This window comes from Dromaius novaehollandiae, chromosome 19 (assembly GCF_036370855.1).
Source record: "Dromaius novaehollandiae isolate bDroNov1 chromosome 19, bDroNov1.hap1, whole genome shotgun sequence".
NCBI classification, from domain to species: Eukaryota; Metazoa; Chordata; class Aves; order Casuariiformes; family Dromaiidae; genus Dromaius; species Dromaius novaehollandiae.
Genome location: NC_088116.1, coordinates 3,937,891 through 3,960,371, shown reverse-complemented (window position 1 = coordinate 3,960,371; position 22,481 = coordinate 3,937,891). Strand labels below are relative to the sequence as shown.

General features: G+C 37.7%; 1 protein-coding gene across 2 annotated transcripts in view; it reads left to right on the top strand.

The window, feature by feature from the left end:
- Nucleotides 1–22,408, top strand: part of MED13 (mediator complex subunit 13) — a 58,831-nt gene extending 36,423 nt beyond the window's left edge. For both annotated transcript variants that reach the window (XM_026114821.2, XM_026114822.2), the window contains exons 10-30: nucleotides 2,102–2,318; nucleotides 2,435–2,519; nucleotides 2,879–3,000; nucleotides 5,016–5,106; nucleotides 5,278–5,492; nucleotides 5,957–6,153; nucleotides 7,362–8,278; nucleotides 9,714–9,881; nucleotides 10,683–10,906; nucleotides 11,455–11,644; nucleotides 12,140–12,605; nucleotides 13,279–13,498; nucleotides 13,705–13,896; nucleotides 14,067–14,290; nucleotides 14,818–14,960; nucleotides 15,187–15,345; nucleotides 15,441–15,626; nucleotides 15,820–15,968; nucleotides 16,224–16,397; nucleotides 17,614–17,714; nucleotides 18,427–22,408. In XM_026114821.2, the coding sequence (XP_025970606.1) occupies nucleotides 2,102–2,318; nucleotides 2,435–2,519; nucleotides 2,879–3,000; nucleotides 5,016–5,106; nucleotides 5,278–5,492; nucleotides 5,957–6,153; nucleotides 7,362–8,278; nucleotides 9,714–9,881; nucleotides 10,683–10,906; nucleotides 11,455–11,644; nucleotides 12,140–12,605; nucleotides 13,279–13,498; nucleotides 13,705–13,896; nucleotides 14,067–14,290; nucleotides 14,818–14,960; nucleotides 15,187–15,345; nucleotides 15,441–15,626; nucleotides 15,820–15,968; nucleotides 16,224–16,397; nucleotides 17,614–17,714; nucleotides 18,427–18,559 (4,573 nt within the window). In that variant the 3' untranslated portion in view covers nucleotides 18,560–22,408. The remainder of the gene's footprint in view (nucleotides 1–2,101; nucleotides 2,319–2,434; nucleotides 2,520–2,878; nucleotides 3,001–5,015; nucleotides 5,107–5,277; nucleotides 5,493–5,956; nucleotides 6,154–7,361; nucleotides 8,279–9,713; nucleotides 9,882–10,682; nucleotides 10,907–11,454; nucleotides 11,645–12,139; nucleotides 12,606–13,278; nucleotides 13,499–13,704; nucleotides 13,897–14,066; nucleotides 14,291–14,817; nucleotides 14,961–15,186; nucleotides 15,346–15,440; nucleotides 15,627–15,819; nucleotides 15,969–16,223; nucleotides 16,398–17,613; nucleotides 17,715–18,426) is intronic.
- Nucleotides 22,409–22,481: the final 73 nt, after the last annotated feature.

The following is a 22,481-nucleotide window of genomic DNA, read 5'->3' as shown; positions in this document are numbered from 1 at the left end:
GCAAGATGTGCATTTATAGGATTTTGACACTCTTTAAAAATTGACTTCAGCCTACTAGACAGAGAAAGATAGGCTCTACTTCAAGACTTTCTTTTAGCTGTTGAAGAAATTGTCTTTCCTTGTGTGGTCTCCAGCTTAATTTAACAATTTACTAAATATATCCTTTTCAGAATATCTTGCTCTTAACTTATTTTCCTCTTCAGTGCTTAAAAATACTGGAAATGGCTGCTGTCTCTTGCTGTTTTTTCCTTGTGTTTAATTCCTTGTTCCTAGAATATTTTTCTGCCTTTTTATGTTAATTTTTATGGGATCTAGAAAAGAGGAAATCTTGAACTCTACCAAGTGCTACTCCAGTTATAAATGCCAGCAGCTCTTGACCAAAAATCTATATCCATCGCACTGTTTGTCAGGGCGTTGATGCCCAGTAAGTGGTGAGGATGTTGCTGTGATCAGTATGGGCAGGTTTGACATTCTTGTTAGCTGTGAGATGCTATGTGGAAGTCTGTTTTGAATTTAATAAAAAATGTTGAAATTAGGGTGGTTCTTTGGAAAACTTATTTCTAGGGAGATTTTTGACATGTGAGATCTTTGTGCTTTCTACTCCTCCTCCCTATTGACAGGGATGTACAAGGCACCGAGGAGAGCTCTAAGGATTCCCCCTGTTTCTTTGTGTGCAGAGTTTCATGTCCTTGATTACTTAGTGTCCTTTATCACAGTTCCTTCTCTGAGAGATCAGAAAGAAAGAACTTAAACCTGTCTTATTCTAAACTTCAGATAGTGCCTAGAGCTAGGCTGTCAAAACTAGGCCCTACTAATTGCAGGAGATCTTGGTTTCTCATGGGATAGTGTTTTCTCTTGGATGGGGGTTTGAAAAAGGAAAAAAGAGATGTGTTGAAACCTGTATCACTTGGACTTGAAGTATGAACTAATCCTGCAAGGAAGTAACTGAGTAATCTGCATTCTTGCAACGTACGCTTTTGCATTTTGCACGTGAGACCCTTCCATGAGTGTGTCTCACTGGTCGTTCTGTTGCTGTTTGGGAGGCAGGCGATCTCTGGACATAGAGAAATTGTGCAGCTACATCGGTCTGACACTGCTGAAAGAGTTCCCTTGTTTTTGAAAGAATGCTTTCCTTGCTTGGCCCCTCTTGTGTACTGGCGTACATAAATAAAGTTTATTTGGGGCAGAAGCTAGAGGGGCATATGGATAGCTAATACTCATAACATAGCTTGTGATAGCTTTCTGCTTGTCAGTATCTCTTTGGTGCGATAAAAAAGTTACACCTGTGAAACCAATATTCCTGACACAAAACCTTAAGTTCTGTGTACTTATCAATTCCGTTTTTGGCTTCAAATGTTAAGAGTATTGACAACAGCAAATGTGGGTTTGTTTATTCTGGTTAGTAATTCAGGTGTTTGTGTTGTATGCTTAATTTATCTTTAGGTAAGTACTGTAAATGACTAGTTAATGTAGTGGCATTTGCGTGCTTTAGGAGTAGTTATTACTTGGGGCTTTTTGGACAGCCGGATTTCACATGTACAGCAGAATATTGGTGTGTCTGCATCTGCTTGTTATAGTTGCCCTTGTTGTGTTAGACACACCCAGGTATTGAGAGACATACTGACTTTCTAGATTAAACCGAATTAAATCGGGAATTAGACTCTTAAAAATGGAGAATTCAGCTTTAATCGCTGATTTCTGATCATTTGTTTGGGTGTAGATGGGGACTGTCAGTAAGTCTTTTTTTTTTTTTTTTTTTTTTTTTTTTTTAATCTGATGAGGTTTTTGTAGTGGGTATAGACAGTTTAATACATGTGTACTTTCTAATAAATGACAGCTATGGCCTGGGATGAATTAGTAATCTTTATCGGGGTTGACATTGCTTGAGGAGAGAGATGAGAAGAATGAATCACAGTGCAATGTCTGATATGTGTGTAAAGAGGCTATATTATATGACTAATGATTTTGTCTTTTTCCCAAAAGTTTTCAGTAGTTGGGATGGAGGGGAAAGAGGGAAGGGAAGGTGAGGTTGTTTTTTAGAAGCTGTGTGATAGCAAAAATATTTTCCATGAATAACTGACTTTATTTTTCTTCTGTACAGAATAATGGTGCAATGTAGGAAACCTTTAAAGGTTTCAGATGAACTGGTGCAACAGTATCAGAGTAAAAACCAATACCTTACAGCAGTAGTGTCAGAAGCTGACCAGGAACCTGAAATTGATCCTTATGCGTTTGTTGATGGCGACGTGGAATTCTTATTTCCTGATAGTAAAAAAGATAGGCAGAACATTGAGAGGGAAGCTGGGAAGAAACACAAGGTGAGTAAAGGAGTGAGGATACGAATTAAAATAGTTCCCATAGGCAGATAAATCCCCCCCACTCCCAACAGTTCATTTAAACAGACTTTGCATTTTTTTTTTTTTCCTTAATATAGGCTGAGGATGGGACATCTAGTGTTACAGTTCTATCTCATGAAGGAGAGGATGCTATGTCTCTATTTAGTCCTTCTGTCAAGCAAGGTAAAGAGGTTTTTTTTTTTTTGTTTTTTTTTTTTTTTTTTTTTTTTTAATTGTGGTATATTAATGCTCTCTTGAATAGTTGATAGACTTCAATAGGTTGCAAAATTTTTACTTTATGGGTTATTTTTTCCTGTCTCTTCAGAATCTGCTTGAAAACACCTTTTCTTTGTTAAACATTACAAATAAATATGTTGACTTGAAAATCTATGTATAAGATAGTTGAGTGGAACTAAGAACAGAGGGATTTCTTCCTTCTATTTTTTTTTTCCCCTTCTTCTTAGGTGTGGAAATAGTTGTTGAAATATGACTTCTTTTAATATAAATCTTGAGTGGTTTTTTTAATCTGTTTGTCTTTATAGATGCCCAACGTATTGCTGCTCATGCTCGCACTGCATCAACTAGCCTGTTCCATGAAACAGACTTGGTGGTCTCTTACACTGACCTCGACAATCTCTTCAATTCTGATGAAGATGAACTAACAGTAAGTGATGTGCAAAAATAATGGCAGCTGCCAGATGGAAAACTGCAAGGAACCTGTATGTTTTGTTTTGTTTTTTGTCCTTGTAGGAAGAGAACTTAAGAACTTGTAAAACATGCGTATAAACAAGTGTCAAGACTCCTCTTTAGCAGGCATCCTTTTGTGGCTGACTCAAATACAATGATATATTTTTATAGAAACAAGCTTTTGATCTTGCATCTTTACTATGCAGACAGTATAAGCTTCTTGAATATTCCTTTAGCTATCATTTTATAGATTTGAGAGGGATACTAGTGCTCTTTTCCTATGGTCTTATGTTCTGTTTACTAGTTAATGCTGCTAATACTGGAACAAAACAAACCTGTGAAAGAGGAGATGTTTAAGTGGACATTCTGCCAAATAAGCTGCTTCACTGCTATTATCTTGTAATAGTTTCTCTTGCAGTCTCTGACAGTTCAGAATCCATTATCTTTTTAGTTTCTATTTCAATACTGTTGGTAATCAGTTGTCTTTTTGGAATTGTACTTTGCTCCATGCTTAATCCTAAATCCCCTTACCCAGGCAAAATACCCATCAACTTTAATGGGAGCTGTAGCTGAGTAAGGGCTGAAGGATCTTAATAGCCATCAAAGGTCATCATTATATAAAGCAAGTGTATTTGCTTTTTGAACATGAAGACTCTTTATTTTAAATAGACTTTTGTACTGTCTAAACATTGTAAAATATCTCTTGTTCTTTTAATTTCAACAGTTTTTCTTCCCCCTTCTTCTTGTTCCAGGAATTTTGTGTTGCCCTTTCTTTTCTGTTTCTGTTCATGCGCTAACATCAGTGATGTTAGTGTGACTTTAGGACTGTGAATCTTTCTTTTTTTCCTTTAAACCTGATAGATTGTGGGCAGACAGATTTAGCTTGCTTTTTTTAAATAGATCTGCTAACAGGCTGAGACTTATTTTATAACCGATTTTTCGTTTCGATAACATCATAATTTGGTGGCAAAACGTTCTCTAGTATTAAGTTCACTAGTATTAAGTGAGGACAAATGAAGCCCAATTGCCAGCATGTGGCTTCTAATTTACTTTTTTTTAATATTATATGAAATTTCTGCTTTCTGTGCCTACTGTGCATGAAACTCCCATTAGCTCAAATGCCTGTAGTGGGGGCAAGGCTTTTAAGAGTGGACACTAGAGCTCTGTATGTACATAAGTGTTGTACCACTTTCACTCGATATTATAGGTATAGCAATATGATTCTTCTAATGTGGATGCAGTTATGCATATTTAAGTTCCTTATAGTTATATAGCTTTTTGAAAAGGAAGGAATGATAGGAACAAACTATACTTGTGCTTTATACAAAATTACAGCCACAATATTGATTGAACAATTATCATTAATCTGGCTTAAGAAGTGTCTAAGTCAGTTATACAGATCTTGTATTTGTATGAACACGACCTGAAAAAGTGTTTTAAAGCATCATTCTTTTCTCCCAGCCTTGCAATCCCAGTACTCCTTCTGTAAATAAGTGTGAAACACTTCTTTGTGGAGAAGAATGATGTCTTGAGAATATGGATAAGTTTGGGAGGGAGGGGCTCACGAAAATACAAGACTTACAGTGGAAAGAGAAATTGACTTTTTATCCATAACCTGTGGCAACCTAGGTGAGTGGCTGAAAGTAGCAGTTCTGAAATAGGTTTCTTGCATAGTCCTTATTTTTACATTTTAAATACCACAACTAGGAAAACCCTAATTAGTTTTTAGCGCTTCCAAGAAAACACTTCTTTGGCCTTAGTGCTCGTCTCTTGCTGTGGAGTGAGACTAACCCTTTTGAAATATTGGATATGACTTTACTCTTTTCTTTTTTTCTTCTTTTTTTTCCCCACCCCAGAATTCAGACAGACTTTTCAAGTTCAGAGGGGGTGAGAGGAATGGCCTGAATGACTCCATTTTTTAAGATGGAGATACTTGATCAGATGTGTTCATGTCTGCAATGATTTTATTATAGTACTTCTCTTCCTTCCTAGCCTGGATCTAAAAGAACAGTAAATGGCTCTGATGACAAATCCAACTGCAAAGAGGCAAAAGCAGGAAATTTAGACCCACTGTCATGCATAAGTAAGCTTTATTTGTCTTCCCTAAATAGAATACTAACTTTAAACACTTGATTGCTAATATGTTATGGGAATTTGGAAATGTACTCTCCTTTTGCCTTAATGAAATCTTAAGACAAAAGAAATACTTCAAATAGTTGTCATACTCTAAAGCCTATTTTTAATCTGAAATTAGGCACTGCAGATCTCCATAAAATGTATCCAACTCCACCTTCATTGGAACAACATATTATGGGATTTTCTCCAATGAACATGAATAATAAGGAATATGGCAGTATGGACACTACACTTGGAGGAACAGTACTTGAAGGGAATAGCTCTAGTGTGGGAGCTCAGTTCAGAATTGAAGTAGATGAGGGTTTCTGCAGCCCCAAACCTGCTGAAATAAAGGTATGTAGTGCTGATAGTCCCGATAAATGCTCTAATGCTTACTGTTCAATTTATTACCTGAAGTTCTGAATAGGAACTGTGGCAAATTCAGTACAAGTTGTTACTTTGTATCCTGCATTATACTAAGGCAGGTAATGCACATCTAATAAGTAAAATATACCATTACACTGCTTCAGGAAAGGGTGGTGAATATAAGCCATTAGTAAACCAAGGAATGCATCTCAGTAATTTTAGTTCATGGTTTGTTTTATGTTGGCATACCATTTGTTGGAGAACCATAGGTGCAAATGCTGTTTGTGTGTGCAAATCCTAACTTTCACTCTTGTAACTATATATGGGTTGAATATAGAAGCACTGCTACTTGAATTGGAGGCAAAATTTTATTCAGTTAAATTTTTAGGAGCATTTACGTTGTTGAAATTATCTAATTTACATGCTGATGCTTTACCTTGTCTAACTTCTAGGATTATTCTTATGTTTATAAACCTGAGAACTGTCAAGCTTTAGTGGGATGTTCCATGTTTGCACCACTAAAGACTCTTCCTAGCCAGTGTCTCCCTCCCATCAAACTGCCAGAGGAATGTATTTATCGCCAGAGTTGGACTGTGGGAAAGTTGGATTTACTTCCTCCAGGGCCTGCCATGCCATTCATCAAAGATGGGTATGACCTGTGGCACAAATGTTTTTTTTTATGCGGCTGTCAGTTTTCCACGTTATAGAAAGTACTTATTTAATTTTTTGTAAACCTGTAATGAGAAATTCTTGTAAAAACACCTTGTTTAGACAACTGATGAGCCTTTAAAGAATTTAGGATTAAAACTTACAGTAAGAGACCGACTTCTCAAATAGCTTCTTAACCGTGTGTTCATTTTATTTGTTGTCTCATTTAAAGGTTTCTTGGGGAAGCTTAATGGTGCACTTCCAATTTTAATAAGTAATGAAGATGGTAACAATCAAGTTAAATGTAAACTTGAGACTCTGTTTTTGCCATGATGTTGTAGGTACTGTAAGGGCTTAGTAGGTGGTGTTTCTGTTTCTTAAATTATCTTCTTAAATAGCAGTAATCTCAGCTATATTGGCACTAGGAACTCTTCCTGTGATTGGAAGCTGTGCCCAGTGTGACATTGCCTAGTAACAGTAGTATTGCAGTAAGCATTTCTGTAATGTGCACTTGGTAGTGATGGTTTTGCTGGCAGTTCTTCTTGAAGAAAATATTTATTCATCCTTCACTTCTGCATTAATAGCTTCTATAGATGGATTAGGCAACAGGGAGACTCCGTATTTGTTTGTAAAGTTATATGAATTTTAAATCTCAGTTTAAATACTGAGGTTGCTTCTATTTGGGTCACACATAAGCAATATGTTTTCAGGTCTTATTAGTCTTATAGGACTTTGGAGATACTCAGCTGCTTAGGAAAGAAAATATTTAATGTTTCCAGGTGATACTTGCCTTGTGGAGTCTGCTGTTGATAGACCTACTATATTTTCTAAGTGTTGTGTGTCAACATAGTATGTAAATAAAACATGAAAAGGAAGAGGTGCCCTTCAGACTCCAGACATCCATAGAATTTATAATTTATACTGACCACACTTATTTCCTAGAAGCTTTGTGGAAATGAAAGGACAAAGAAGAGAGGAGGAGGGGCAGGATTCTTTAACACTGCTATCAATGGGAGTCCCGCAAAGTCATTTAGAACAAATGCTCTTGAAGTTCCTTAGGGAGTGAAAATCTTCATGCTGTAGATTATGGAAGATTAGTTGAAAAAAGCAAATATTAATTAGGAAGGTCCTTATGTAGGAATTTGAGACTTACATGAAATATTGGTTTTGAAATTTATTTAAATATTTACTTTCTGTGGCTGCTATTAGTGATGGAAGCACTATGGATCAAGAATATGGCCCTGCCTACACACCACAGACTCATACTCCGTTTGGGATGCCACCAAGTAGCGCGCCTCCCAGTAACAGCGGAGCTGGAATTCTCCCTTCTCCTTCCACCCCTCGTTTCCCAACTCCTAGGACACCAAGGACTCCTCGGACGCCTCGTGGAGCTGGTGGACCCGCAAGCGCACAGGGTTCAGTCAAATATGAGAACTCTGACTTATATTCACCAGCTTCCACACCATCAACATGTAGACCGCTGAATTCTGTTGAACCGGCAACTGTGCCTTCCATTCCAGAGGCGCACAGTCTTTATGTGAATCTCATCCTCTCAGAGTCTGTAATGAATCTCTTCAAAGACTGTAACTTTGACAGCTGCTGCATATGTGTTTGCAATATGAACATCAAAGGTGCTGATGTTGGAGTTTACATTCCTGATCCAACACAAGAGGCCCAATATAGGTGTACCTGTGGTTTCAGTGCTGTTATGAATAGAAAATTTGGCAACAGTTCTGGACTGTTTCTTGAAGATGAATTGGATATTCTAGGACGTAATACAGAGTGTGGCAAAGAAGCAGAAAAACGCTTTGAAGCTCTCAGAGCTACTTCCATTGAACATGGCAGTGGAGGACTGAAAGAACCTGAGAAACTGCCTGATGAGTTAATACTGTTGCTGCAGGATCAGTGCACCAACTTGTTCTCACCCTTTGGAGCAGCAGACCAAGAACCTATACCCAAAGTTGGTGCAGTTAGCAACCTGGTACGTGTAGAAGAAAGGGATTGTTGCAATGACTGCTACTTAGCGTTGGAACATGGACGCCAGTTCATGGACAATATGTCAGGAGGGAAAGTTGATGAAGCACTTGTGAAAACTACTTGCTTGCACCACTGGTCAAAAAGAAATGGTAAATATTGAAAACAACTAGATCTTGTTTTCTACTTATCCTATAATTTTTTTTGTAAGGGTTTGGTTTTCCCATCCCCTCTTTCTTTTCTCCCCCCTCCACCTGCATGCTCACATGAACTTCTATTTTAATGATATACAGAATAACTATTCCTTTTACATTTCTTCACTGGTACCCTACACAAAGCAGAATGTAGGCCTTGGCTACCATCTCACATAGATTGTAAGTGCAATGTGAGACCACAGTAACTGTCCACAGCGTTTTGCCATGGTTATTCTTTTAACGCGGCTTTTGATGACTGCATCTGTGGAGGTTCTGTGGAGTGAATGCACTTTGGAAGTGTAGGTGGTGCAAAGAGGGACTGTATTGTCAAGGCCACTGTGGTAGAATTAAACAAGGCATATGATTTAGTTGTCTTCTGCCTCCTTTAAGGGTGGTGGCAGTAGTTTAGTGGCATGTGTGCCATTAATATAAAAGTATATAAATATTAAATATAAAGTAATAATTTAATGTGGCTTTCACTGTATGTTGGATCTACCAGAGATCCTTGGTGTGTGGTTTTTTTTGTTTTTTTTGTTTTTTTTTCCTTTCTAGGGCTTGACTAATGCTATACTGCCTCACGGGACACCCTTGTTCATGTATATTTGGATATCTACCTCTCCTCTCAATAATAGTCTTTTCATGTAGGAATTCTAGTAGGGTTAACAGTGAAATATGAAACTTGGATAGTGGTTAACTGCAATTCAGAGTCATTGGTGAGCATCAAGAAGACTGATAGTAAAAGACAGCTAGGTTTCTGAGTATCAGTGGGGGGTTAAGTTTAAAAGCTCATGCTATAGATAAATAAATGTTTTCAAGCACCCAGGAGAAGACTCAGTATTACTGTGACCTTGGTATTTAAGATAAAAATATGCAAAAGATGCTTTTAAACGGAGGCTATGAAATTATAACCTTACCAAATTTTGTGTTAGCTTTTTATTCCTAAACACTGTGCATTAAAAATGACATAGTAATGTCAAGCTGATGAAACAGACTGTGACTGTCGTTTGAGGCTTCCCTAGACTTCTCTGAAGTGAGCGCTGGGTGGCAGTCTGCTTAAACAACCTTTATTTTGAAGGAGAAGCTCTGTAGTTTAAAGCTTGTATGACTTGGTTGTATGCTTTTTTCTTTTTTTCTTTGATTTAGACTAAGAAAAAAAAATACTAAGATAAGGCTTTCAAGGGAAGGAACTCTACAGTTTAAAAAAATCTGTGCGCTTGATGTTTTATATCTTGACTTTTGCATGGCCTGTATGAACAGCATATTTTTTTTTGTTTTCTTTGAGAAGAAAGTGACTTCGTTTAAAATCAAGATGGTATAGGATTCTAGGTTGTTTGTGGAAGGCTTTCTTTTTTCTGTTGTTGTAGTAAGCCCTGACAATTTCTTGTCCTTTCAGTTGTGGATGTGAGCATGCAGTGTTCCCAGGACATCCTTCGTATGCTCCTCTCGCTTCAGCCAGTTCTTCAGGATGCAATTCAGAAAAAACGAACAGTCCGATCTTGGGGTGTGCAAGGCCCCCTCACATGGCAACAGTTTCACAAAATGGCTGGCAGAGGCTCTTACGGTAAACTGCTGTGTAGATTCCTGTCCATTAATCTCTGCTTGATCTGGCTACCAAACCTTAGAGTCTAGATGCAGTTAAACCTACTGGAATGCTAAAGCAGCATTTGGACCTCTAAACTAACCAGGACTGTTAGATTGGGGAATTCTTCTCTTTACAAAAACAGAAAATTCCATGTATTTTCTAAAAGTAGGAAATAATACTGTTTTTAGAAAATGATAGGCATTTACTGATAGATGATAAATGTTGTGTACTCAGTTTAAGATTTAAACTCTGACTTTATTAGCATGTGAGCTTGGTTCACCGACACGTAGAAGGGTGACCTTTCATCAGCTGACCTTTCATAGTTATTATAATACTGTAATTATACATACAGAGTACGTGTAATTGCATGTTCTTAAGTGTATTCCTTTTGTAGTCCACATTCCTTCACATGTCTGCTTAGGCTACTGTACTTCTTCCTCCTCATTTCTTGGTTACTGATGGTTTAGATTCTGTGGGGAAGGCTTCCTCAACAGTGAAGATCTGTTCCTGACTGTCAATATGGTAATAAAAATATTAAACTGTGGAACTTCTTGAGGCCCTGGGAGATTTCAAATAAAAATAACTAGCTGCTGCCTTTTTGCAGAGGTTTGGATCATGTGTGCATAGATTTTATTTATTAAAACAAGGACTATTGCACTTTTAATCAGTGTTCCTTCCTGTTAGCAACACTAGTGTTTCTATTCATGCTTCCTAGAAACAGGTTGTTAATTTTATTAGCTTCTTGCTTAATATATTGGAAAATGTATCTTGCTTATCTAGGAACTGATGAGTCCCCAGAACCACTGCCAATCCCAACGTTTCTGCTGGGATACGATTATGACTTTCTGGTGCTGTCTCCATTTGCATTGCCGTATTGGGAGAGGCTGATGTTGGAACCTTACGGATCTCAAAGAGATGTCGCTTATGTTGTGGTGTGCCCCGAGAATGAGGCTCTGCTGAATGGAGCAAAAAGCTTCTTTAGGGATCTGACTGCAATATATGAGGTACGTTATTTATGACAGTTAACAGTGAAATGGATTTTCGAAAGACTATTTCTGATACATACTCATAACTTGTTATCAGGCTTGTCTCGAATGATATAAATGCACAGAAAGGATATCAGGAATAGGCACTTGGAAGATAAGGGTTGTTCTTGCTGCTCGTCATTCCTTTTAGTAATAGCTTTTTTGAGAGTCTGTCTGACAGACGCCACTCAGTGGTAAAACTGCATATTACTACTCAATTGTTTAGCCACATAGAATTAACTAATTTAATGCATGTATAACTTGGATTGTGATTAAGATTAGAGCAGATGATAGATCAATCTGTTTTTTCTTGCATTTAGGAAAACCTGAAAATATGCCATAAAATGGTTATACAGTATGTCATATTTCAGACTTGGTGCGGTGTTCTAGAATTAAAATACTCCTTTTGGATGTCACAACTAAACTGAGTTCTCTATATTTATATATATGCTCTTTTGTTTGATGTTTTATAATTCTTAAAGTCTACAAATACCTAATCTTTCATCTTTTATTTTGCCTTTTTGCAGTCATGCAGACTTGGTCAGCATAGACCTATCTGTAAGTTATTGCCCGATGGGATCATGAGAGTTGGACCTACTGCTTCGAAGAAACTTTCTGAGAAGCTGGTCACAGAATGGTTCTCGCAGACAGCTAATGCCAACAATGAAGCATTTTCCAAACTCAAACTATATGCACAAGTTTGCAGATATGAGCTGGGTATGAGGTTTTAATTTCTTTCTGTGCCTCATTTTTGTTTCATACAGTTACCATAGAAAAGGAGAAATAGTTGCATTTATTTATTAAGTCTTATTGTTGGATAGTTTATTTTTTGTTCTGTGCTTGGGAAAAAATATGTATTTAGATATGTGCCAAAATGGCTTCTTATCATCTAGCAGTTTCTTTAGGGAATGGTAATGCCACTGCCTGATGGTGACTTCTGCTGTCTTTCTGCTTTGGTGACTTAGATTCTGAAGCAGTGATTCCTAGCTCAAATTTAACATTGCTGAAAAAAAGTATTGTTTAAAGTAGATTTCTAGATATTTCTGAAAGGGTCTTATTAGACAGAAAGCTAGAAATTGAAAATTTAATATTTGTGTTTTAATAGGCAGAATGCATGCTAAAACTTAAGCCTCTACGTTGTAAAAACTATCAGTTTATGTAAGTATGCTAAAAACAGCTGCAATATGAAATTATGCTTTTTTCTCATTTTAGGTCCTTATCTTGCTTCTCAGCCCTTGGACAATTCTTTACTTTCCCAAACAAATCTAATCCCTCCCCCAAGCCAGCCGACCTCTGCTCTGCCCCCAGTGACAGCTAATGCTGGAAATCCCAACACTCCATCGTCTGCGCCTGCAGCTCCTACCAGTAGTACTATGACAGCGACATCGAACAGTGCCATGTCTTCTGCAGCTACGACAGCTAATTCGACTTTGACTACCACTGCCACTTCATCTTCTTCTGCTAACATGGGCAGTGGGATACCAACGAGCAAGCCTTCTTCATTTCCACCTTTCAGCAATATGAACAATACCACTTCTGCCTCCTTGCCCACGCAGGCTGCAACAGTCCAAAATGGGCAAACAGGCGGACAGCAGCAACAGCCGCCACTGCAAACAGCAGGGATGTCTGGAGATAACACTTCTGCACCTGTGCAGCCCCATCCAGAGGTTTCTGAAAGGTAAGGGACTGCATAGTCCAGCTGTATTAGGCTATCCCCTGCCCCAGCTCAAAAAAGAGAAGTGTGTTAATGTAGTTCTGGTTCTCTCAGTGAAACTCTTGTATTTCTTTTCTAGTTACCAGGCTGTTTTTTAGGGAGAATAAGATGTTTGGAGTTAAACTTTTTGATTCAAGTCTTAGCTGTAATGATCGGTTTTAATAGCATTTCAGTGTCTGCCATGGTTTAAAAATAAACTTTCTCTTTCACCAAACTTTCTCAGTTCACCAAACTACTAGCTTCTGTATGTTTTAAAGTGGGGCAGGAGGAGAACAGCTAACTGGCACCATTTAAAGTTCTGCTCTATGTTTTCAAAGTTATAGTAGTAAAGACGACTCTTACTGAGAGACTGACCTTGTAAATAATTTTGTTCCCTGGTTGATGCAAAAGAGCTAAGCACTGATGAGCTTCTGTAATACAGAAGGCTAAAGAAAATGCCAGTGATGCTGGATTGCTGATGAGCTCTCATACTAATGCAATAGAGAAGACTATTTCTTAAACCACAGCTGATTCAAAGGTCTTTCGGGTTTATCTTTGGGAATTTGATCTTAGTTTTAATGTAGAAATACCCTATGACCAAAAATGTATCACTATAAAACTCAGCTTTTTGTAACTGGTTTCAAAATTTTATTTCCAGCACTATGGATCGTGATAAAGTTGGCGTTCCTACAGATGGAGATTCACATGCCATCACCTATCCACCTGCAATTGTAGTTTACATAATTGATCCTTTTACATATGAAAAAAAGGATGAGAACAGTAGCTCGTCCAGTTTGTGGACGCTTGGACTTCTGCGCTGCTTTTTAGAGATGGTTCAGGTTCTTCCTCCTAACATCAAGAATATAATTTCTGTGCAGGTAAGCCATCATTTGTAGCAACATGTCAAATTATCTTTTGCTCCAGCTGTGTTTTGGAGATGATGATACCTTCAGGGTGAAAGTTTCATTTGCTTTGTAAGCATTACTTACAGTTCTGCAGCTATTTAAGTTATGGAGATTATAGTTGTTAGAGCAGTTTGGCTATTATTAATCAAATACACCCCGCCTGGTGTAATCTGTTCTAGATCGTCCCATGTCAGTACCTTTTACAACCTGTGAAACATGAAGACCGGCAGATTTACACTCAGCATTTAAAGTCCTTGGCGTTTTCAGCATTTACTCAGTGTCGGAGACCTCTTCCAACTTCTACCAACGTGAAAACATTAACCGGCTTTGGCCCAGGTTTAGCGATGGAAACTGCTCTTAAGAGCCCTGATGTGAGTATCTGGAAGCGTTCTTGATTTAGCTGGATGATTGTGTAAATATGCAGATCAGAGAAATGTCTGTCTCTTCTAATAAATCACTGGAGTCTTTCATATTAATTTACCAAAGTTCTTAGGAATAGTTACTTCTTGAAACTTCATTGTCTGTTCTGTCATCTCTGTAGAGACCCGAGTGTATTCGACTATATACCCCTCCTTTTATACTGGCTCCTGTAAAGGACAAACAAACAGAACTAGGAGAAACTTTTGGAGAAGCTGGCCAGAAGTATAACGTACTTTTTGTGGGCTACTGTTTGTCTCATGATCAAAGATGGCTTCTGGCATCCTGTACAGATCTCTATGGAGAACAGTTAGAAACTTGCATAATTAATATTGATGTACCAAATAGGTAAGAACAAACATCTTTAATTATTAGCATGTGCATCTTGACTTGTCTTTTCTCTTCCTCCTCTGTTTATGATGCTGTAAGAATAACTCTGATTGTAGACTTTTGTAGCCATGCTATATTGCAAAACTAGCTAAAGCAAATGGGGGTTTTCACTATTAAGTGCATATCGCTTTTGAGGTAAATTTCCAGAAGAACTTTATTTGGTTTCCAGTTTCTTATATGTTTTGATACAAGTGTGTTCATATAAAACCCCCAAACCTTCTGGCTTTTCACATTGGTGTTAGGATATGATTGATTAAAAAACAAAACAAAAAACAACCCTCTGCCTTTCCTCTCCCCCAGAAACCCAACCCTTTGTTTAGTTTAATTTGAAATGAAGCTGGATATGATATACTAGAATATTAACATTCTTGTGCCCTGTGAATGTGCAGCTTAATACAAATATGAAGTTGCAAGCATGGCAATAGAAACTTATTGCAGATGGCTTGCAGGTTCTACCTTTTTTTTCCCTTCTTTCTCCATTCTAGAGCTCGCAGGAAAAAGGGCTCTGCCCGCAGACTTGGTCTTCAGAAACTCTGGGAATGGTGCTTGGGACTTGTGCAGATGAGCTCTTTGCCGTGGAGAGTTGTAATAGGCCGTTTAGGAAGAATAGGACATGGAGAATTAAAAGGTAACGTTAGCATCCTAGAGTCTAAAATTTGATTTGAAGCTTTAATTTTTTATTATAACATAAAGTAGTGTCTGTCTCTGCTTCTGGAATAAAAGCTAAGTTACAAATATATAAAGGAACTCTAAAGTTAGCATGTGAAGTTTGAACTGCACACTATATATAAAATACGTATTTTGCAGCAAACATTGTTTTTTCTAGACAAACTTGTATGTCTTTATATCCTCAGACTGGAGTTGTTTGCTGAGTCGCCGAAACCTCCAGTCCCTCAGTAAGAGGCTAAAAGATATGTGCAGGATGTGTGGTATCTCTGCTGCAGACTCTCCCAGTATTCTCAGTGCATGTTTGGTGGCGATGGAACCACAGGGGTCCTTCATTATTATGCCAGGTATTTGAGAAACTCTGAGAAATTTCTGGTTTGGTGAGGGAACTAGTAGTTCCATTGTAATCAAACTAAGGAAATACTTGATTTCTCTTCCAAAGATTCCGTATCGACAGGCTCTGTATTTGGACGCAGCACCACTCTAAATATGCAGACATCTCAGCTGAATACCCCACAGGACACATCGTGCACTCATATACTTGTGTTTCCCACATCCGCCTCTGTGCAAGTAGCATCGTCAACTTATACCACTGAAAACTTGGACCTGGCCTTCAACACAAACAATGGTTAGTAGAATTTTTTTCTTGCTTTAAAAACAGTAAAACCAAAAACCCCTCACTGCTCCCCCTATATTAAGATTAAGGCTGTTTATTCTAATAAGCCACAAGATTTATATTGAAAATTCCTTGATTTCAGAATGTGTTGTCATATCTTGTACCTAGGGAAAGTAGAAATTGACTGGTCTTGTTCTTTTTCAAGATGGAGCAGATGGAATGGGGATCTTTGACTTGTTAGACACTGGAGATGATCTTGATCCTGATATTATAAATATTCTTCCTGCATCCCCTACTGGATCCCCTGTACATTCTCCAGGGTCCCACTACCCCCATGGAGGTGATATGGGCAAGGTAACTATTAGAGTAAATGCAGAGTAGCGTGGGGATTTTTTTTTGTTATTTGTTTTTCCCCTCTCCCTCCATCTGCTAATTTTGTTTGTGGAATGAAAAGTTCACATGAAATGTTTTGAATCAACTGGATATTGAATTGTCTTTGCAAAATTCATGTAATGTTCAGATGTTTCAAAATGCTTTGTATTTTGAAAGTTACAGATAGTTTCTCTTAAGCCACCTTCTAACATTAGACCATTGCCTGTTTTTTCACAGGGTCAAGGTACAGATCGATTGCTTTCAACAGAATCTCATGATGAAGTAACAAATATACTGCAACAGCCATTGGCCCTTGGTTACTTTGTGTCAACTGCCAAAGCAGGTCCACTGCCTGACTGGTTTTGGTCAGCATGTCCTCAAGCACAAAATCAGTGTCCCTTGTTTCTTAAGGTACTGTAACCTCAGCAGTCTACAGCCATCTTCCTGGACAGGGTGCAAGAGATGATTGTGCAGTGTGCAGGGATCTGAATAATAAGAATTAGGTCAACACTGTGTTGAAAACAAATTTGGTGCATGTCTCCTGGTATGTGTATGTTTTTGTTTCAATAGAGAAGTTGGGTTTTAAATTTTTGAGCCAAAGGGTTTTATATTTACTTCTTAAAAGTGGAGAAACATTATTAACTAAAGTACCAAATGTTTTAATGGATTCTGCTCCTTCTGATGGTTACTTTATAGTAGCCTGATCTTTTTCTTACTGGCTTTGTGCTATGGTATTTTGTAAGGATAGGTGTTCTGTTGAGTTTCTGGCCAGATCTCTGGTTAATGTTTGACTCCCTTTGGGACTGGTGGTAGAGGGAAGTACACAGGTATAACGTAGGATCCCATTTGTACTGGGTAAAACTAATCTCTGTTTATGTATTGCATAAAGCATAGAAGCTAGATGTTTAGTGTTGGTTGTCTCCAAGTGATAGTCATTGCCCCATCTGTCTGGATATTGTCTGATCTCCTTATCTTTTTATGGCACAATCAAGTGAGACTTGGCACGCTTATAGCTATACATCAGTATACAGAGAAACTTTGCGTATTAACATTATTCGTTCTTGACTTAAATTAGCATCTCTAATACTATACCTTATTATCTGATGATACTGATCTGATGATACTGATCTATTTTCTTCAGCCTTATTTGTGTCTGGATTAGTGATGCCTCTTGGCCTAAGCTCAGCTGTGTTTTTCGTATAAAATTTTTTTTTCTTTTTCTGAATGGAGGATTTATTTATTTAGCTTAAGTGGCTCTATGGAATATAAATAGACTGGTCTTACCGAAAGCAATTGAACTTTGAAGTCCATATATTACTAGAAATCTTGGACCACTTGGGTTGCTTTTTTATTTTTTTTTAAATAAACACTTAATGTAGGCAAAGGGATTTTTAAAAGTATTTCCTAGGATGTATTATGCTACTAGCACTGTGCTTTTAAAAGATTTATGAATGCATTTCCTCGTATTCTGATAATTCTAATACTTGTTGACTGTATAAGGTTACAACATGGCTTGGCTTGTGTGTCACACAATAGAAAGTGGCTGAAAGTGGCAACAATACAGGGGAAAAAGTATGTTGTAGTAGAATGGGGTAGTAACTGCTAGCGTTTCCTCTTCCTTTCTTAGGCCTCTTTGCACCTCCACGTGCCTTCAGTGCAATCAGACGAGCTACTCCACAGTAAACACTCCCATCCACTTGATTCTAATCAAACTTCTGATGTGCTCAGGTACTTATGATTGATCATTTACAAAAATATTCTGCATTTCATTTTTCATATTGCTGTTGTAAAGTTATATATTTATTTTTCTTGCTGTTGGTTTTCTTTTTTGCGGTGCTGATATCCTTAAGTACATTATAAATTACTGTGCTTTGAGTGATTAAAAGATGGCTTTATCACAGAACAATGCAATTAAAAACAAACCAAAACATCTCAAAGCCCTTTTTTAACTAATTAATGTTGATTACAACTGAAAATATTTGGAAGACAACGAATTCCCCAAGTTAGAAGGGAGTCTGAGTTGTAACATGGAAGATGGTGCATGAGTGAACAGAAGATGATTATTTAGCAAGCTGTTAAGCCAGAATCTTGGATGGGTTGTGGGAATAGTGAACTGCTGAAGCAGAAGAATAGATTCATGTAAAAATGGGATACCCGTTGATGAGAGAAAGTCAGACCTCTCTAGACTTTTATTTTCTCTTGATATTAGTTAAGTATCAACAATTAAAATGGCTGTTTTCCACTGAAATTTAAAAAAAAGTTTAGCTTTGACCTACTGTAATAATTCTGAAGGCATGTTATTTCAGAATGTTAGCAAAACTATTTTGTGTGTTTAGTACTAAGGAAACTGGATTTTTATTAAATGAGGCCTATAAAATGCTTTCCTGAAAAGAGTGGTGGGAAAATCTGTTGGCTTGATGGAAGCTTGTTTGCTTTCCAGGTTTGTTCTGGAACAGTACAATGCACTCTCCTGGCTAACCTGTGATCCTGCAACCCAGGACAGACGGTCATGTCTCCCAGTTCATTTTGTGGTGCTGAATCAGTTGTATAACTTTATCATGAATATGCTGTGATCTTCATCTGAATTTTGAAAGACAAGAATGAGGAAAAGGGATATTTCACTGCAGGACTAAGTTATAAATTCTTCTCAGTGCAAGTTGTTTGTGATGGGGTATGAATCTTGTTACTTCCAGCAAATATTGCTTTGGCTTGTGAGAAGGGCATCTATAACCCTACTGTCTTTGCATTGACTATGGGGGACTCTTTAGAATGATGATCAGAAAGTGTATTATAACATTTTTAGTAGCAAAATTAACCATTTTTCCCCACTCACAGTATTTGTGAAGAGTAATGAGCCATAGTACCCAGTCATGGTTAATGAATTTTAAAGCATGGAGATGAGAAGAAACATGAGGAACAATAAGTTTCAACCTATGGCTTCAGAACATCAAGATGTTCTTGTATTGGATTATAGTACCTAGTATTCAAAAATGCCTGCATCTCTTATTTATTGTAAGTTTTTAAATGTATAAATTGTCTTATATTTCTTAACCTCTTTTATAAAAATTTTCCTAGAAGGTTTATACTGCCTTCTTGCTTTAAAGCAATTGGTCTAAAATATATGTAATCGTCTTAATTAAAAGTTGCAGTAGGTTGCTTTTAGAGTATTATTTTTTTGTAAGGGGGTGGGTGGGGACAGTAAATTTGTATTGTCTTGATGTACAGTTTAATGGGGATAGAGGGGTTAATGTCCATACCATTGTGTGTGGGGGATTTACAGCTAAGCTGTAGTTGCAGAGTACATGTACAGTAATGAAGTTCACTGTGTTTATATAAATTGAAAAGGTACCGGGTCTTACAGCATTTTATATCACACCTTTACAGAGTAACAATGGCAATATATAAGTGATATTGTAGGTGGTTTAACTTGTAGTGAGAATAAAATGAATAAACTCTTCAATTGAAGTTTGTGTTATGGTTTAGGGCTGTGGCTAGATTCTCAGATCTATTTCCAGTAGACAGGTTTTATTATTACAAGAATATCTATTGTGCATTGCTGTTACCTGGATATTCTTGGCACTGTGGTGACCGCATTATTTTCTTTCGTGTTCGTCATAAAACACGAATCTGAGACAGAACACACAGATACAGAAAACTCTGACCTTATCCAAAGTCTCCTGCAAGGCTGAAATTTAGCCCAGCCCTAGCCATTTTACAAATGCAAAAATAGTCAATCTTGACTTTAAGATTGGTGTGTGTTTAACTAAAATGTGGTGTATATAGATTCTCAGTGAATTCTGGTATTCAGATTTTATTCCACTAGTAAAAAACAAAACGAAACCCTGAACTTTTTCCTTTTTCATGTATTTTGGCACTGTGGTGAAGGTCCCAAGTATCAGTGCATGGCCTTCCCCTCGTCCCTCTTTCAGACTGGCGGGGGCATGTGCCACGGAGGCTTAGCCCTCCCTAAGGAAGGGACTCGTGAGTTATAAGGCTTTTGTAAACCTCTCCCTCTATCTACAGTCACCAGTTTTCCTCAGTAGTTTCCTTCCATTCTCCTCACACATGCCAAATGTCTGATGCTGCTCTAAAATGGCCCCTACGGGTGCTGAGGAGCAACAGCATATGCTTTTTCTTGGTTCCTCATCTTCTGACTGCCAGGTTAAAGACTTACTCCTGCAGTGCCCACGTGAGCCTGTTGTGAGAACCCATGCTAGTTCCTCACCTGGGTCTCAGTACTGTTCATCTTGCCTGTTTAAACCTTGAAAGGAATAAGTTTTAAGATCCATTTGTGCACCCGCTGTTAATCCTCTACAAAGAAGAAATCACTTGTATTTACAAAACTTAATGTGTTGATGAAAATCATGTTTTGTAAATGCAAAATATTTGCCTGAGATAATTTTTCGTATAAACAGTCTCCTTGAATTGTGTATATACAATATTAGCAACTTTTTTGTTTTTGTATAAAGAAGTTGTACAATTGGTGACAAAAATTTTCAGTCGTTTCTTCGAAAAAAACATGAGTGCAATCAGAAGTCAGCATATTTTGATATTAAAGTTAAAAACTGGGTCTGTCCATTACTTTTTCTTGATAATGATAATGTACCACAGATTAAACAGCACATTTTTTGTTTTAGAGCAGGTGTTTTCTTTCTCATCTGGCTGAGATTTTAAGGGGGAAAATGCTTCTAAAACTGGAATTTTCAAAGCTTGTGTCTTTTTTGTTTTTTGTTTTGTTAAATCTGCTTTGTATCCATAAAGGTAAGTGAATCAGCTGCCTGAACATTGGTATAACTGTACTGTTATCTGGACCATAACCTTCCCTGTGAAACTCTCCAACTGTGAAATATGCCAGTTCTTTTTCTCCCTTCTCCCCAAATGCAGTTCAAGTAAATTATAATGTTGTAACCACTAGAAAAGAGCAGGAGGGCCATTTTTGAAAGTGATAGTCGCAGCCAGCAATGTGCATATCAAAACTGCCATCCCCATGGAGCCAGCTACTACATTGGGCATACTTTTTTGTTCGTTTCTTTCACTTAGCTGTTTTACTTTTTTTAAGGGCACATAATTAGTGATTTATGAATAAAATTGTCGCAACCCAATAATTTGGGTTGTTTAGCAAGCACAAGCTTAACGTATTTGAAAATTTCAGCTCTAGCTTCTCAAAATGGTTTTGCAAAAAAACATTGTTCCTGGCAGCGCTCTATTAAGTAGCTGTGGAACTTTATCTCCCCTTAAGTATGTTAGATAGTCAGTGAAAGATGCATCTGAAATCTTTCCATTCAGATTAAAAAATAATGAATTTTAATTTAGCTGTACTGTGCTTAAGCCATGTAGTCATCTGGACTGTGACTTCTTCGATTCTTTGAATCAGATTTCTGCAAACACTGTTGCTAGACCAGCAGGCCACCAACTGTACTTGCAAACAACCCTTAAAATTTAAAGTAGCTGTAACATGTAAAATCTTTCTAACATTTCCTGAAATAAGTAAAAATAGATCTGAGTTTATATTTAAATCTTCAGCTATCTTCTTACTTAGCTGTCAGTATGGCGCAGATTATTGTATTTCTGTATTTACCTCCTATGGTAATTTTTAACTTCATGTGTTGCTATGAAGACTTGCAGATGTCTTTAATCAAGCACTATTTGTTAATACTGTAATATCAAAATATTATGTTACATTATTTTAAAGCTTTCAAAAATAAGAGTACAATGTTTTTAAAATGCTCTTGCACCATATAACTTGCTGCACAACACTATGGCACAGCATATCAGCCTGTTTTAATGGTAGTGCTGCCTAACCAAGGTTTGATCGGGGTTTCTTTTGAGGATGTTCTCTTAATTAGGTGACAGCGTATGACGTTGCTGTCTTGACAACCTGCAGCTGGGAAGGTGTTTTTTTTTTCCTTTAAATAAAAGACCCAGGACTATGCCTCATACTTTTTTTTTTTTTTTTTTTTTTTGGGGGGGGGGGAGTATTTTCAGTGGAGTAAAAGTTAATTTACAGTAAAACTGGATTTGGGACCTACCATAATCCTCAGGGTCACTCTTTCAGGAAGCTACTCACCTAGCTTTAGTTTTTTCCGAGTAAACTGGATGTGAGGTGTGAGGACCTCGCCGAGCCCGGGGTGGCGCCTGCAGCCTGTGGCCCCGTTACTGGACGTGTCCTGTTTCCCCCCCCCGCCCCGCAGCTGGGTCCCGTTACCGAGGGGCGTTTTTAAGTTCTCACAGCGCCGTGACAGTTACCGGTGTCCAAGCCGTCGTATTTATCATGACAAAAAGCGATTACGGAACAAACACTATTGCTGCCGAATGCCATAAACACTGAGTTGTACAAATTGTGATTGAGGAAATGAGAGAAAAAAAAAGGTTTATACTTTTTAAAAAAAAATCAAATGGAATAAATTATTCATGAAGCCTTGCTTGCGGCGTCTCTTCATTTACAGCGGGGGAGGGCGGGGGGAGACGCCGGGACCCCGCCCCCTCCCGCGCGGC